At 37.0% G+C, this 16477-nt stretch overlaps 1 protein-coding gene across 5 annotated transcripts in view; it reads right to left on the bottom strand.

Annotated features, from left to right (window-relative positions):
- LOC130844087 (zinc finger protein 420-like) overlaps window positions 1-15796 on the bottom strand; it is a 77348-nt gene extending 61552 nt beyond the window's left edge. Inside the window, exons 1-7 of one of the 5 annotated variants that reach the window (XM_057720140.1) lie at window positions 15634-15796; window positions 14507-14585; window positions 14345-14406; window positions 13528-13553; window positions 7671-7797; window positions 5950-6042; window positions 2992-4164 (exon numbers count right to left, since the gene is read on the bottom strand). In XM_057720140.1, coding sequence (XP_057576123.1) covers window positions 2992-4164; window positions 5950-6042; window positions 7671-7797; window positions 13528-13542 — 1408 coding nt within the window. In that variant the 5' untranslated portion in view covers window positions 13543-13553; window positions 14345-14406; window positions 14507-14585; window positions 15634-15796. Of the gene's footprint in view, window positions 1-2348; window positions 4165-5949; window positions 6043-7670; window positions 7798-13527; window positions 13554-14344; window positions 14407-14506; window positions 14586-15633 lie in introns of those variants that run through there. The other 4 variants (XM_057720131.1, XM_057720132.1, XM_057720138.1 and 1 more) reach the window with 4 other exon arrangements.
- Window positions 15797-16477: the final 681 nt, after the last annotated feature.

The following is a 16477-nucleotide window of genomic DNA, read 5'->3' as shown; positions in this document are numbered from 1 at the left end:
AAAGGAGCTTTGAAATTCCATTTTCTTCACCTTCCCAGAAAAAAAAAATCCATGGTTTGATTCCCTTCCATCTTACCTCCCACACACTTACAACGCCATTTTGATCTATTATGCCCTAAGAATGTCTGAAATAGGATAGATTCAACTGTGAAGTATTCAACTGTTATAAGAACTTAAAGTTTAAATAAACTTAATATCTAAGCATCTGAGTGACCACTGGCATATAAAAGTTTGAATAAACAGTATCTCAGTGAATGGCATTCATGATTAACATTTTAATCATTTACTTTGCAAATCATTTTAAACCATATTATCAGCCATATTTTATTAGGGTGGTTTCCATTTGTTTCTACTTTTAACTGCCTGAAAATTTTCAAATATCTAAAAATTAATGTATAGTGTAATGTTTTAGAGTCCTTGGGTATGAGTCATGGTTTCTTGTATAATCTCTCAAGTTCCAGTTGTTTAAAAGGAGACAGTATCTGATTCAGATTGCCCAATAAATATCTACTAGTAATAGTAATACTAATGAAGTAGAAAGGAGGTGGTATGAAGTGTCCTTTCCAAGAGAATAGAAGCAAATAGGGTTAAGTGTCAAAAATATTAGGAGGCAAGTAAAAAAAGTAAAGGAATTTCATGCCTATTTAATGTTCATGACAATACTAGCTACAGGTAGGAAACCATGAAGTAGAAGGCCGAAACGTGAAAATAAAGATACTGAATCTTCTAAGGATCTAAGACTTGAAATGACTATAGAAAGGGGTATGAGCTTTTTTTCTTGCTCAGGTCAGGCACAGAATTAAAGATTGATAGTAGAGAGGGATAAAGAAGGGCTAGAAAGACAATGAATTCTAATGAATAAGGCTCTTTGAAAATATTACTTGGTTTCTATGAGGCCTAACAGGTAAGCTGGACCTGAAGGAAATTCTAAAAGCCAGGCACTCCATAAATTACTGGTGACTGCACAACTTGCATTATCAAATAGGTTCCAAGATGACAACACTGAAGGGCAAGACACACATGAATATTTTAGTTTCTGATATGTTTATTTAGAAAATTAATTGCTTACATTTATATCCCAGATCAACATTCATCTTCAAAAATGACTAATAAAAAAACTGCATAACTGCAATTTACTTCTTTTAGTTTAAAATCATTATTTGAAAGTTTAAATATTTTAAAATTTATATTAATAATCATGGTTGTTATTCACTAATTTCAATTATAAAGCATTATTTTTCATTTAAAATCTAAGAAAGAAGTATTTGATTAAAAAATTTTAGGATCAAGTTCAATGTGGTATATCAGCTTCACTTTCATTCAAGAAAAATTTTAAAGGGTTTTTTGATATCAATCCCTCTTTTCATAATATTACTTGACAACGAATACTTATATAAGGTTAGGTTATTGTGTTTTTAAAAGGAAAGCATGCCTTGGATAATGACTGGATTTGTCAGAAAAGTTATTTGTGGTAATAAAATGACAACTCAACAAAACAAAGAATTTTTTTTCAAATGAACTAGAAAATAATAGTAAAATTTCTAACGTTTAGGCTGGTCATGAGGAAATTTACAGGGCAGCAAAAAAAGGTATCCCTGAACAAATATCTCAAAAAACATATATCTTCCAACAGCTCCTACATATTAGAACACAGAATCTAATAACCCTGTTAAAATGTATGTTTCTTGTTAATTTACTCAACATAACGTAGGGACAGGATACAGAGTATCATATAATATTCAATGAAATTAAATTCAATTCTCTCTGGAACTGAAGTGGCATGGCACCCACTCCTCATTGTCCCCAGTGAAATAGAATAGGATGGGGGCTAAAAAGTTGGTGTGAATCCCAACCTTCAACTTACTAGCCATGTGGCCTCAGTTGGATCAGGGAACATCTCTGGGCTTCACTTTGCCTCATTTATAGAATGGTGATAATGCCAGTCTCATACATTTGCTGCAGTAATTAAGAAAGTAAATGTCAAAATGCTTAGTAGAATGCCTTTGTGGTAGAAACATCCAATAAAAGAAGCCTTAAAAAATTCAATTCTGATCATCACAAGGATAAAAAGATCCCAATCCATAACAGTACTTGTGTAAATACTATACCGAGTTGACAACTAACAGGAATATGAACAGAAAATTCCTTGTGTAGAACTACTTTTGTCATATGCAGAGTATGACAACACTCTACTGTCCTCTTTCAGTCTTGTGTTATTCAATGTCTTTCTTACCTCTGTATGTTTTACATCAAATAATATTTTCTTAAGCCCACCACTGACTTCTTTATAAACACATTGGCTTCATCCTCTGTTCATTCTATACACATCAAGAAAGAGCTGGGGAAGAGTTATATGTGATTTCTTTTTTTACATCTTTGTTAAGTAATAGACCATGTTGCTTTCTCAGTTATAATTTATCCTTTTTACATTTTTAAGATGTGGGGAAAATGGTGCAATTTAGTGTGAAAAAAAGCAAGGCAGGTGTAAATATCCATATTCACTTCCAACCAACAGATAATTTGGGTTTAAATGCCATTAATAGATCACTTGCAGAATGATTACATATGGTTGTCACTTTATTGTCATGATAAATCAGTTCACTTACTCATTAAAAAAAATGTGTACTTCATAGTGAACAAGTCAATCAAGTGTAATTGAGATTTTCCTAGTACACTTTAAAATACTTTTAGGTCTCAACCAAGATGTCCAATATATATATTGCTTTTTGAAAACATGATTTTTCAAAGTTGCTTCCTAGTATGAATCTTCTGATGCTTAATAGTTCTGGAATTATTGTTGAAGCTTCCCAAGTTTAGTACATTTATAGAGTTTCTATATGAATTCTATGAAGTGTAATGAAATCTTGATTACTGAATTAAAATTTTGATATTGAATTAAAGTTTTCTCACTCCACTAAAAGTGTTTCTGTTCAATATGAATTCTCTGATGAACAATGAGAGTAGATTTCTTACTGAAAGCTTTTCTACAATCACTGCATTCATAGGGTTTTTCTCCAGTATGTATTCTATGATGTACAGTAAGGTGTGACTTCTTGCTAAAGGCTTTTCCACACTCAGTGCATTTATATGGTTTTGTCCCAGTATGGATTCTCTGATGCACAATGAGTTGTGATTTCTGGATAAAAGCTTTTCTGCAATCACTGCATTCATAGGGTTTGTCCCCAGTATGAATTCTCTGATGTTCAATGAATTGTGAACTCCGGATGAAGGCTTTCCCACATTCAATGCATTGATATCTTTTGTCCCCAGTGTGAGTTCTCTGATGTACAATGAGATCTGACTTCTGAATGAAGGCTTTTTTACATTCATTACATTCAAAGGGTTTCTCTCCAGTATGAATTCTGTGATGTACACTTAGTTCGGACTTTCTGTTGAAGGCTTTTCCACACTCATTACATCTATGGGGTTTCTCCCCAGTATGAATTCTCTGATGTACAATGAGCTGTGACTGCCAGATGAAGGCTTTTCCACATTCATCACATTCATATGGTTTCTCCCCCATATGAGCTCTTTGATGAACACTAAGTGTTGATTTCTTGATGAAAGCCTTCCTACATTCATTGCATTCATAGGGTTTCTCCCCTGTGTGAATCCTCTGATGAATAATGAGGTTTGACTTCTGGATGAATGCTTTTCCACATTCACTACATTCATAGGGTTTCTCTCCTGTATGAGTTCTCTGATGTACAGTGAGCTGTGACTTCTGAATAAAGGCTTTTTCACAGTCATTACATTTGTATGGTTTTTCCCCAGTATGAATTCTCTGATGTACAATAAGTCCTGACTTTCCACTGAAGGCTTTCCCACACTGAATACATTTATATTTTTCACTTGTTAGAAATTTTGGTTGTGCAAAGAGGTATGACTTATGTATGAAGGCTCTGATGTGTTCATTAGATGTTCTGTTCAGACGAACTACTTTCCCCAGTGTGTTATATTCTTGGTTGATCTCCTCAGTCAGTGGCTTATTGTTAATAAATGCAACTTGGTTCAAAAGTTTGTCTTGGTTTTCCTGGTAATTTATCTCATCTTCAAGTTTCCAGTCTTCAAAAACTGAGTAAACGATCATATTATGGAGTATTACTTCTTTAGAAATGCTCTTCTGTGGAGTTAATTCTTTCATTTTGGGTCTAATTTCAAAGTCTGAAAGAAAATCCAAGTGTAAATAATGTTATTTCACTCTCGAGCTTTGAGGAATACAAATACAAAAACAAAAAATAAAGGTCCTCATTTTAATGGAAATAGATAGAAATCTGATAATGAGTATGTTCAGCTTTGAAATTGAAGAATATGATATTAAAACTCAAAGACAGAAGAAGGAACAGACATAAAAAGAAGTGAGCAGAAGAGTAATAGAAAAAGAAGAGTTGATGAGCTCAGTGTCATGGTCCCACATAGCCCCACACACTTCTGCCCCATCTCCACTCCATCACAAGGCTCTGTGAGGAACAAAGGCAGACCAAAAAATTTCAGGAAGAGAGAGGAAGCATGTTAGCAAAGGGGACTTAGAGTGAGTTGATATGACCAGCAGAAAGATTAAACTCACAGTAAATATAAAAATATTTTATATGTAACTAGGCAGATTAGAGCATAACTACAGGGAGGGAATTTCAAAGTACATGCATCTTAAAGGGTCAGATGACATTAAAAAAGCACAAGAGAAGATAGGCTCTATTTAAAGGGGGCAGTCCTCAGTTAGAAGAATAGGCAGTTTTCAAAAGCAAAAAAGGAAGAAGTACCCTCTGGTAACTGGATGGTGGCAATGGGGAAAAGGAAAAAAAGAGGAAATTTAGGGTCCTGGAAGACAAAAAAGAACCACAAAACCAGAAAACTCAAAACTCCTCCTTAATCACAGGAAGGAAGGGAGGGAGGGAGGGAAGGAGGAAAGAAGAAAGGACTCTGCTCAAGTACCTGAACTTTGCTATATTAACAGAAAAGGGATCCATAAAATTAGAAATCTTATAAAAACAGTGTGATATGATAAAATGAAAAAAAAAAGTAAAGTCCATAGAGAACTATTACATTAAATTAGGAAATTTGTGCAGAAATAAACAGAGGAAATTGTCCCCTTCAAAAACTTGCCATGAAACAGAAGAAAATTTTGTTTGAACTCCAAGCAGAATTAAATATACTCAAACAAGCATACCAGGACATGGAAAACCACCATGAGTCAGAATTTCAAAAAAGTAAAAACTAAAATGAACAAAAAACAGGGAGAAATAAAAAAGAATTGATTAAACTCAGGGAAAAAAATGGAAGATTAAATTACAAGGTGTGGTCAGGAAGAAAAGAAGGGAAATAAAAATTTAATAAGTGGCACTGACTAAAGGAAAGAAAACAACCAAGATAACAAAAAATGACATAAAGAATGAGATTAAAATGGTCATAGAGAAAGCAGTGGAAAAGGAGGACAGGCAAAGAAGGAATAAAATTTCTATTACTGGAGACCCTAAAGAATTTTTTAAAAAAACAAACAAATGATTATAACTCCATGACACTTCACACTGAAAGGTGAGGAAAAACAGAAGTAATTAGAAAGAATATGAACATCATTCAGTAAGTTACTTTGAAAGAGAGCATACCTAACAATGCCTGAATGCATGAGGAAAGGAGTATAAGCCCACTTTGGGAAAATGGAGTGCTAAAGATATTAGTCAAAGAGATGATAACTAATTAAGAAATGTCCTAAATATGTGGGCTAGATAAGATTCAGAGTATAGGTAGGAGGATTACCTACTTTTCTAAAAGTCAACTAAAGAAAAAGGATTATGTTAGGTATTCCACAATTCCACATCAATTATTTTCAGCCATTTGTAAACATCTATGGCCTTCAAGAATGATTTCCTAAAAAATACCTCAAAGACAAACATCTCACTAATCAATATGAATCTTCTTTCCCTGCCTCCCATTTGCCAGGTTCTCACTTACCTGAAGAGGCCCAATTTGACATTTCTCCCTCCTCCATCCATGGTTCTCCTTGCTTAAACAAGAAGATTACATCTGAATTCAGAGACTGACACCCTGTTTATGGGAAATAATATAGGACTTGGGTGTTAGTGGACAACTAACCAAGCTAGAACTCACATCCATTACATATGCACCAGAATGGCTAAAATTTAAAAGACTGACATTACTAAAGGTTGATGGAACTCTCATACATTGCTAGTATAATATAAATTGGTATAATCTCTTTGGAAAACTGGTAGTATCTGCTAAAGCTAAATATATATATATGCCCTAAGACCCAGAAATTCCACTCCTCTGTATATACTGAATTGAAATGACATGTTTACTTCTACCAGAAGATATGTATAAAAATTTTAATAACCATTTTATTCATAATTGCCAAAATCCGAAACAACCCAAATGACCATCAACAGTAGACTGGATAAGTTGAATTATTGTATACTCATTAAACAGAATATAATACAATAAGGAGCACCAATCTACTGTCATGTGCAACAACATGAATGAATTTCACAGATACTATGTTAAATGAAAGATGCTGGACAGAAAAAAAAAAAAAACTTACATACTGTGTGATTACACTTACATGAAGGTCAAGAACAGAATTAATTTATGGTGCTATCACCACATGTTGTTATCTCTGAGGGGGCAGGTAAATGGAAAGGGGGGTTCAAGGGAGCCTGCTGGGGTGCTGGAAATATTCCGTATCTTGATCTGAATAGTGGTCAAGTGGGTATATACATATGAAAAAATGCATCAGCTGTGTAATTAATATTTGAACACTTTATTATATATATCACAATGAATTTATAAAAACCAAGAACTTGGGCCCAGCCCATTGTCTTCAGCCTCTGAAGAATGAGCAGGGGGCTTCCTAGGTTAAGAATCTGCCTGCCAATGCAGAGGACATGGGTTCGATCCCTGCTCCAGGAAGATCCCACATGCCACGGAGCAACTAAGCCCGTGTGCCAAAAAAAAAAAAAAAAAAGAATGAGCAGGATGCAGTACCTATTTTCTTTCCATCGAAGTTCATTGGAGAGGTAGAAGCACAGTATTTAGTACTCAAAATTAATATTCTTTTGACCTTTATATCTTGAAATGAATCTCATTAAGCATTCAGAGACCCGTAGCTTTTAGTAGAATATAAAGGAAAGGCAGTCAATTGGGTGCTATAATGAGTTTAATATATCCCCATAAATTCTTTGACACTCTTCCCTTCAAGAAGTAGAGCTTATTCTGAACTCCTTAAGCGTGGGCTGGACTAAGTAACTCACTTCTAATAAACACAATAAGGTAGAAGTGACAGTGTGTGATTTCAGAGACTTGGTCATAAAAGGCACTGGGACTTCGGCCTGCTCTCACTCTATTTGGAGAAAATTAGCTGCCAGGTCGTGAGAATAGGCCCACATGGCAAGGAATTGAGATCTCCTGCCAATGAACAGCCATGGGAGTAAATTATCTTAGAAATGGATCCTACAGTCCCAGTCAAGTTTTCAGATGAATGCTAACATCTGACTACAACCGCATGGGAGGCCACAAGACAGAACCACCCAACTAAGTTGTTCCAAATTCCTGACCTGCATAAATTATTTGTAAAAAGTGTTTACTTTAAGTCACTATAATAATTGTTATACAACAATAGGTAACTTATATCAGTACCCTCTGAGGGAAGATGTCCTTACCTACTGAAACAAGGTTGCTGTAGTTCTCCAGCATCACATCCCTGTACAGGTTTTTTTGAGCAGAGTCCAGCTCCTGCCACTCCTCCTGAGTGAAGTCCACAGTCACATCTTTGAATGACACAAATCCCTGTAACAGGACATCCCTATTAAATCTAAAGTGAAAAACACTAAGTAATGGGTAAGAGATGTACAAGAAATTATTGCTGCTTTCATCATGCAGGATTCATCACAAAAAGTGAAAGAAAATGTTTACCATGAGGCCAATTTTGGGTTCTACTATGTGGGAGAAGTCAAACTTCTATTAGAAAAACTTTGCCATTGAGAATCATTCATTCTCTTTCCATCAATCATGTATTAAGCACCTATGCGACCAGCACTATTTGGTGCTCGGGATACAAACATGAATAAAACACAGGAGGTTTACAGAGTAGTAGATGGAGGCAAACAAGTAAGTACATAAATGCTATACAGTGTTAAATAGGTTATGACAGAAACAGGAAAGAAAGAGTGATTCTATTTTGGGCTTTGTAAAGTTATATACAATAAATAGTGAAAAATGTGAAAATAAAAAATTTTAAATGTAAAGATAAAATTAAAAGTTTTGGAAATATAAAAAATGAATAGTGTATTCTCTGGTAACCTGAGGGAGAAAGGTCATTTCAGATGGAGGGAGGAGTAGGAAAAAGGCATGTGAACGTGAAGAATGTGGTAAATGCAAGGACCTGTGAGCACTTCAGTATAATCCTCTCAAACATCATTTACTAACTTACCGCTTTCAGAGGTTTTACCATACCTGCATGTCACCTGCGCTATTACTGACTTAATAGTTTTAACTCAACTTTTTAACTTAAATAAATGTATTTTAAAAGGAAACCACTAGAGCTTCCTAGTGGCACAGTGGTTACGAATCCTCCTGCTAATGCAGGGGACATGGGATTGATACCTGGTCCGGGAAGATCCCATATGCCACGGAGCAATTAAGCCTGTGCACCACAACTATTGAGCCCGTGTGCTGCAACTACTGAAGCCCATGCGCCTAAGAGCCCATGCTCCACAACAAGAGAAGCCACTGCAATGAGGAGCCCACGCACCACAACAAAGAGTATCCCCCACTCACCGCAACTAAAAGAAAGCCCGTGCACAGCAAAAAAGACCCAACACAGCCAATTAAATAAATAAATAAATAAACTGGGGGGGAAAAAAAAAAAGGAAATCACTGATAGGAAAACCAGTATCCCTTGTCAGAAAACAAGCATATACTTGCTTTGCAGATAACAACAATCTGCAAAGCAAGTATATGCTGGTGAAATGCCATGTATGAGATTTGTTTTAAAATGTGCAACTCCAGAGAACAAATAAATAAGAGGAAAGATGTCAGATTGGTAAAATAGTAATTGTTGAAAATATTTGAGGAAGTACAAGGGGTTTGTGATACTCTTCTCTAAATTTTTATATGTTTGAATTTTTCCATTAAAACACTTTAAAAAATTAAATTAAACAGAAACCATTGTTTTTAAAGTTTTAAATAAAAAAAGTAATATTTAATCTAATCAATTTTTAAATGCATATCTAGACATAATGAGAAAAATGGAATAATTCTTGATCAGAAAGTAACAATAAAGTGCTAATGAACTCACTATTGCTTACTTTTCAAACCATGATTAAGTTCTACCTCAGTAAGAGCACTCTATTTTAAAATTTGATCTTAATCAAATCCAATCATGAGACACCTGAAAGACGGCCTATGAGGAAAGGAGAGGAATCAACTAAAACCCCTTGGTTTGGGGGGTAAGCAACTGTATCCCACTAAAGTCCAGGAGACAAGAAAGAGCTAGTCCTGGTGGAGGGGAGGGTGGAATCAAGAATTCTATTTGTCCAACAATAAAAAGACAAATGATTCAATGAAAAAAATGGGCAAAGAACATAAATAGACATTTCTCCAAAAAAGATTCACAAATTGACAATAAGCACATGAAAATATGCTCAGCCTCATTAGTCATTAGAGAAACAAATCCAAACCACAATGAGATACCGTTTTACCCCTAGTAGGATGGTTATCACCAACAAAATGGAAAATACAAGTGTTAGCAATGATGTGAAGAAATTGGAACCCTCACAAAATGCTGGTGGGAATGTAAAATGGTGCAGCTGCTGTGCAGTTCCTCCAAAAGTTAAACACAGAATTACCATATGACCCAGCATTCCACTCCTAGATATGTACCTAAAAGATATGAAACAGGCACTCAAACATATACTTGTATATCAATGTTTATAGCAGCTTTATTCACAATAAAGCCAAAGTCTAGAAACAACCCAAGTGTCCATCAGCAGATGAATGGATAGACAAAATGTGGTATATCCATTTAGTGGAATATTATTCAGCCATAAAAAGGAATGAAGTTATGATACATGCTACAGCATAGATAAATCTTGAAAACATGCTAAGTGAAACAGACACACAAGAACAAATATTGTATGATTCCACTTGCACAAAATATCTAGAATAGGCAAATTCAGTCAGAAAGTAGTTTTGAAGTTACCAGGGGCTGTGGGAGGAAGGGAAGAATGGGGAGTTATTGCTTGTGGGGTATAGAGTTTCTGTTCGGGGCGATGAAAAAATTTGGAAAGTGGTGATAGATGCACAAATTGTGAATATAACTAATACAACTGATTGCACACATAAAAATGGTTAAAGTTGCAAACTTTATGTTATATATATTTTACCACACACACGAAAATTCTACTTGCCCCATTAAGTTCAAGATATCTATTATAATTGACATGTACATGGCATAATGGGTAGGCTATTGGACTTCAGTGGGGTGACAGTTGCTCCTAACAAGGACTGAGAAGCATGGAATTCAAGCTGAGAAAAGTGAGAATCCAGAAGTGGGGAGAGGAATGTAATAAACAGTGAAAAAATGGAGAGTCAATTGATTAGAGGCCTGTACAGAACTGAAGAACTGTTGCAGTCAAGGTACCAGATACTGAGCTAGAAATAGAAATAATGGCCAGAAAGTGAAATGCTTGGAGTTATTGGTAATTATAGATCTAGAATACGACTATATTGGAGTTGGTAGCTGGATAAAGGAAATGAGGAGATGCACTGGTCCCAGTACTGTGATACTGTGATTACAATAAAGTATATTTGGTCCATATCCTGCTCCTGGCACAGAGCTCCTAAAAAACCCTTTAATTTTCTGTGAAGGTATCTCTTGTTATGTTAATGAGGAATCTTTGGAAAGCACCTAAGTATGGGGACTGGTTGCCAGGGAAGCCAACCATGAATAGAGGGTACTTTTTTTTTAGCCCCACTCTCTGATTTCTAGGGAGGGGGAGTGGGGCGTTGAACAAATCACCAATGGCCAATGATAATCAATCAATCCCATTAATAAAGCCTCTATAAAGACCCAAGAGGAAAGGGTTCAGAAAACTTCCAGGGTGGTGGACCAGAATGCTTCCTCGTGTCACATGCTGGTCCCCAAGTTCCTTTGTTCGGGACCTACGTATCTCTTCATCTGGCTCTTGATTTGTATCCTTTAATATCCTTTGTAATAAACTGGTAATCTAGCGAGTAAACTGGTTTCCTGAGTCCTGTGAGCCCCTCCAGCAAATAAATCAAAACAAAGGAAAGAGTGGTGGGAACCTCTGATTTATAGCCAGTGGGTCAGAATCACAGATGGCAAGCTGGACTTGCAACTGGCATCCGAGGTGGAGGGCAGCCTTGTGGAACTAAGCCCATAACCTGTAGGATCTGATGCTTCTCCAAGTAGGTAGTGTCAAAATTAAATTAAATTGTAGGACACCCAGCTGGCGTTGGAAGACTGCTTCGTGGTACGGAAAAACCCACACACTGAAATTGGGTACAAAATTATAGGTACAAAACCCAGTAGTCCTCACAGATATAGAGAACAAACTAGTGGTTACCAGCTTGGAGAGGGAAGAGTGGAGGGGCAATATAGGGGTAGGGGACTAAGAGGTACAAACTCTTAGGCATAAGATAAGCTACAAGGATATTTTGTACAACACAGGGAATATAGCCAATATTTTACAATAACTATAATGGAGTATAACCTTTAAAAGTTGTGAATCACTATATTGTACACCTGTAACTTATACAGTATTGTATAGCAACTATACTTCAATTAAAAAAAGAAGAAAACCCAGTAATCCCCAAACTTTAAAAATCAGAAACCATGATACTGTGATATGATAAGAAATATATATTTTAGTCTTCTCTTTGGCTCGTGGTCATAGCTCCTAAAACTTTTCTAATTTCCTAAGCATTAAAGGTACCAGGAGCATCTTTTGTTCTTTGATCTTTGACTCTGACTTTTTGACAGAGCTCCTAAAATCTTTGGAATCTCCTGGCTGACAGGAGCATATTTTGTTCTAAAGAGGCGAATCTTGGTGAGACGTTTTTCAGTTAAAAAAAAAAAGCACACACATCAATAATATATAACTTAAAAAACCCCGTTAAGTTATATGTAAGTACTTCAATACTGAGCTATTATGATCATAAAAAGATATGTGAGTAGAATTTCTCATCTTTTCTCCCCAGAGCACAGGGGATCATCCTGCATATCTCCTAAGGAATGCACGCTCCCCACTTTGAAGACTACTATGCCAAAGCTGTATGCTACACAGCGGGTATAACCAATGAAGCATTATTGTAGGTAAAAACAGGTAAAAATTAAACAATATACACCTTCAAATAAACACATTTAAAACTGTATGACAATCACAACCACTAAGATGCTGGCTAGGAGCTGATTGATAAACCAACAGAAATTAGCAAATGCACTTGATCTCCACTATCCACCAAGCATGCTCACTTGATATACACTTCAAGGCTCTCAATCTATTGCATTTTAAAGGAAAAATATCTGATTACTTTATTTATTGGTTAAAAACTGCAGATTAAAATTATTTTAAATTTAATAAATTAAAATTAGTATTATATTTAATAACATGAATCCCCTGGACTAATTTTACAAACTCCCAGAAATGCTGCTCCCAAAATTATAGACTTTATTCATGGATCAAGCCAGACTATGTGACAACTGTGTACTTGGACCTCTGATTTTACTGCCTAGAAATTGAATTCTGCCTTGTTATTATGCCCTATACTTATTTTGAGAAATTATTTAAGAAACAGCTAGGGAGAAACCTGCTATGGAATTTATCATGGGTTGGTAAATTTTTTTTTTAATTTATTTACTTATTTATTTATTTTTTATTTATTGGCTGCATTAGGTCTTTGTTGCTGTGCACGGGCTTTCTGTAATTGCAGAGAGCGGGGGCTACTCTTCATTGCAGAGCACGGGCTCTAGGCGCACGGGCTTTAGTAGTTGTGGCACGTGGGCTAAGTAGTTGTGGCTTGAGGGCTCTAGCGTGCAGGCTCAGTAGTTGTGGTGCACAGGCTTAGTTGCTCTGTGGCATGTGGGCTCTTCCCGGACCAGGGTTTGAACCCGTGTCCCCTGCTTTAGTAGGTGGATTCTTAACCGCTGCGTCACCAGGGAAGCCCCATGGGTTGATAAATGTTAAGGACACTGACTACTACATCATATGTATGCAGCCCCATCAGAATAACTTCAAACCTAAATGCAAAAAAACTTTACTTTCTTCAAGAAATTATCACATTTAATGTACAATGTAAAATCATATAACTGCAGCTCAACTTTAAGTCTGAAAGATCCTATAACTTGTATGACTATGTTCCAAGTTTCCTTGGTCCAGATCCTCTATTTTATTTTCCCTTATCTCTATTTGCATTTTTTCCAGTTAACTGAATTAATTCTTTTAAACTGCCTCGAATACAATGGAAAACAAAACAGGGTATAAATAGCTCACTTACCTGAGACCTGGTCATTTTCTGTTGCTCTTCAGAAGCAGTAGATATTTGTAAAGACACAGTGGGGATGGGCAGGGAGGGGAAAAAAGAAGATAGCCTTGAGAGCCTGCTCTGCGATTTCCACAGTCATAAGCCCTATCAACTCCTATGATCAACTACATGAAAGACTACCCTTTAGAGATTGCTCCTTTCAAAGATTCAGAGAGATCACAAAGGATTATACTGTAATAACATCAATCTATTAATTTACTGTTCTGAAAGGATGAGGATATGATGTTTTTCCTTTGAGGATGTGAATATTTGTATTCCATTATATGTTTAGAAAGTTTTTCCTCCTTTGACCCTACAGATGTACTGTTAAATATTTATTCTAAAAGAAAAAACAGGCATGGATATACACAAATATATATCTGCAAAAATATTCATGACAATGCTACTTCACCTAAAAAATAGAAACCACTTAGATGTTCAACAATAGGGATTGGTTAAATCAATTACCAAAAGAATAGAATACTACACAGCCATTAAAAATGTCTTATAAAAGTATTTACATACAGGGAAAAAATTTTCTTGCTGAATTACAAGCAAGAAAAATAAGTTATAAAACAATAAACATATTGAAAAGAAATACATTTGCAAGAAAAAAGTGACTAAAATGACATACAACAAAATGTTATGGTTGTCTTTGGGTGGCAGGATTACAAGTGATTTCTATTAAGCTGCATTTAGCATTTTCAGTTTCCAATTTTTCTAGAATAGAGTTGCATTATTTTTGAGACAAAAAATTATAGTTATTTTTAGCAGTTATTGTCCTACTGACCTCTTAATCCAAGCTCATATCAAGGAAGTTCTAAAGGGCACAGTTTACTAGAGGGAGTTCACCTGAAAAGAAAATAAATATGGGTTCAATAAGCTGTAATAGTCATTCTCAGCCATAGACTTATAAGATCAGTTCAAATGTATATGTCAGTTCAAATGTCACCTTCTCTAGAAAGTCTTCCTAGATGCCTCCTGGATAGAATAAGACGTACCTTCCTCTGACTTTCTCAGAGTGTCCAACACTATGACACAAAGTTTTCCAGATATAGGTTTAAAAGGCAAGGGATGATGCAGCCTGAACTAAGACCATGGCAATGGGAACAGGTAGGACAAACCGGAGAGATGTCAGGGAGGTAAAATCACCAGGATCAGAAGATTGATTGGATATGGGAGAAGGTGGGGAGAAAATCAGATGTCTCCAGAATTTTTATTATGCCTATCTGGATGAAAAGTGATGACATTTATAATGATGTAGAATATAGTAGGATGAGTAGGTAAAGTATGAAGACAGAAGATGACAAACTATTTTGATCACGTTAAGATTGAAGCGTCTGTGAGGAAACCTCAGAGATGTGTAGGAGACAGCTGGCTACTGTGAATCAGGAGCTTATTAGAAATGTCTGGGCTGGAGCTATAGATTGTCAAGTCATGACTAAAGGTGGAAACTGATACGAGTGTGGTTGAAATTGTCCAGGGATAGCGCATAGATTGAAGGACAAGGAGAAGGCAAAGGAGCTTTGAGAGAGTGTTTCTGAGGAAACGCTTTGGCTTGAAGCACTTGACTAGCTACAAGATTAGTAGCAGAGAATATAAATTGCCTGAAGTCACGAGATAGATCCAGGGAGGGAAACAGAACCTCTGGGGGAAGGATGGGAACTCTCCCACATCCGCAACATCCTTGCCGGTATAAACCCACACAAGGAATTCGAGCACACAGTGATATGTACGGAGCGCAGCCCGGATGCAAGCTGTTAAAATTTAAGCTGGCGCCCCAATCACTGATCACGAGCCGCCTGCTCCCTAACCTATCACAGAGGCACCTAACAGTTGCACTACAGCCCCCACTCACGGACCCAAAATAGCCCTAAGGAAGGATATCGCCTTTCAGGGCCCCAGCCACTGATTTCTGTCACTCCAACCCATGACCCTGAAAGCCCCAAAACCACTCACACAAGCAGGGCCAATGACTAGCCCCACAAACCCCCAGTAAGCCTCTGACTCTCCTCAGAGTCCACTACCAGCAGCACCGCTGGGCGGCAATCGTTACCTTAGGCAAGCCCCGTTACTTACTAACCACTACAGGACTGGAAAATACGGACCGCTACAAACGCTCAATCGCTGCTCAAACATGACGCCCTTACTCCCAACACCGCAGCTAGTGACTGAAACCTTTTCTGAGAACCGGACTCCTCATCTTCCCGCCTCTTCTCCCCGTCCCTCAGCTGAAAGCTAAAACCCAGCCCTTGCAATGCCTGGGCTGCTGGACTCTCAACGCTACCGCGAACGGCGACACAACCCCTGACTTGCCTTTATCGCGAGACTTCCCCAATTGTTAGTCTCGCTCCCTGAGCCAGGGGGTTAACATGGCCGCGCCCATTGAGCGGAAACTGTGACAGACTAGGAGGCGCCATATTTCGAGTAGGTGTTGGTGCCGTACAGCAGAAAATTCTCAGAGCAAAGTAGGTGAGAAGTGGAACACAGGAGCTACCGAAAAGGTGTACGGGAACAATAAAGGAGCAGAGACATAAACTAGGACAGAATTCCAGGTATATGAAGATGGACTATTTCAGCTAAGACGTGTTTAAAATGGAAACTCAGCAGGAAGGTGCAAAGATGGGGAAGTGGAACAGCGAAGCAGGGGAAGCGCTTCCTGTGAAGCCGATGAGGAAAAGTCGGAGAGGGTTTGTCATTTGATCTACATCACATTGTCTCACTTTGCCAATCTGAGATATAGTAATAATAACGGTAAATGCTTATTGAGCACTTATTGTGTGTTTACCGAAGTAGGTGTTAACTGAGGTGGAAAAGTCAGGATGGTGCAGTGTTCTCCCTCAGAGACAGCCCTGGGAGAGGGGAAGTCAGGTTGCCTTTCATCTGGCGAACTCCCTGATCATCATCCTGAAAAATGAAATTC

Source organism: Hippopotamus amphibius, chromosome 2, assembly GCF_030028045.1.
Source record: "Hippopotamus amphibius kiboko isolate mHipAmp2 chromosome 2, mHipAmp2.hap2, whole genome shotgun sequence".
NCBI classification, from domain to species: Eukaryota; Metazoa; Chordata; class Mammalia; order Artiodactyla; family Hippopotamidae; genus Hippopotamus; species Hippopotamus amphibius.
Note: the sequence above shows the minus strand (reverse complement) of the source record. Positions and strands in the feature narration are given on the sequence as shown.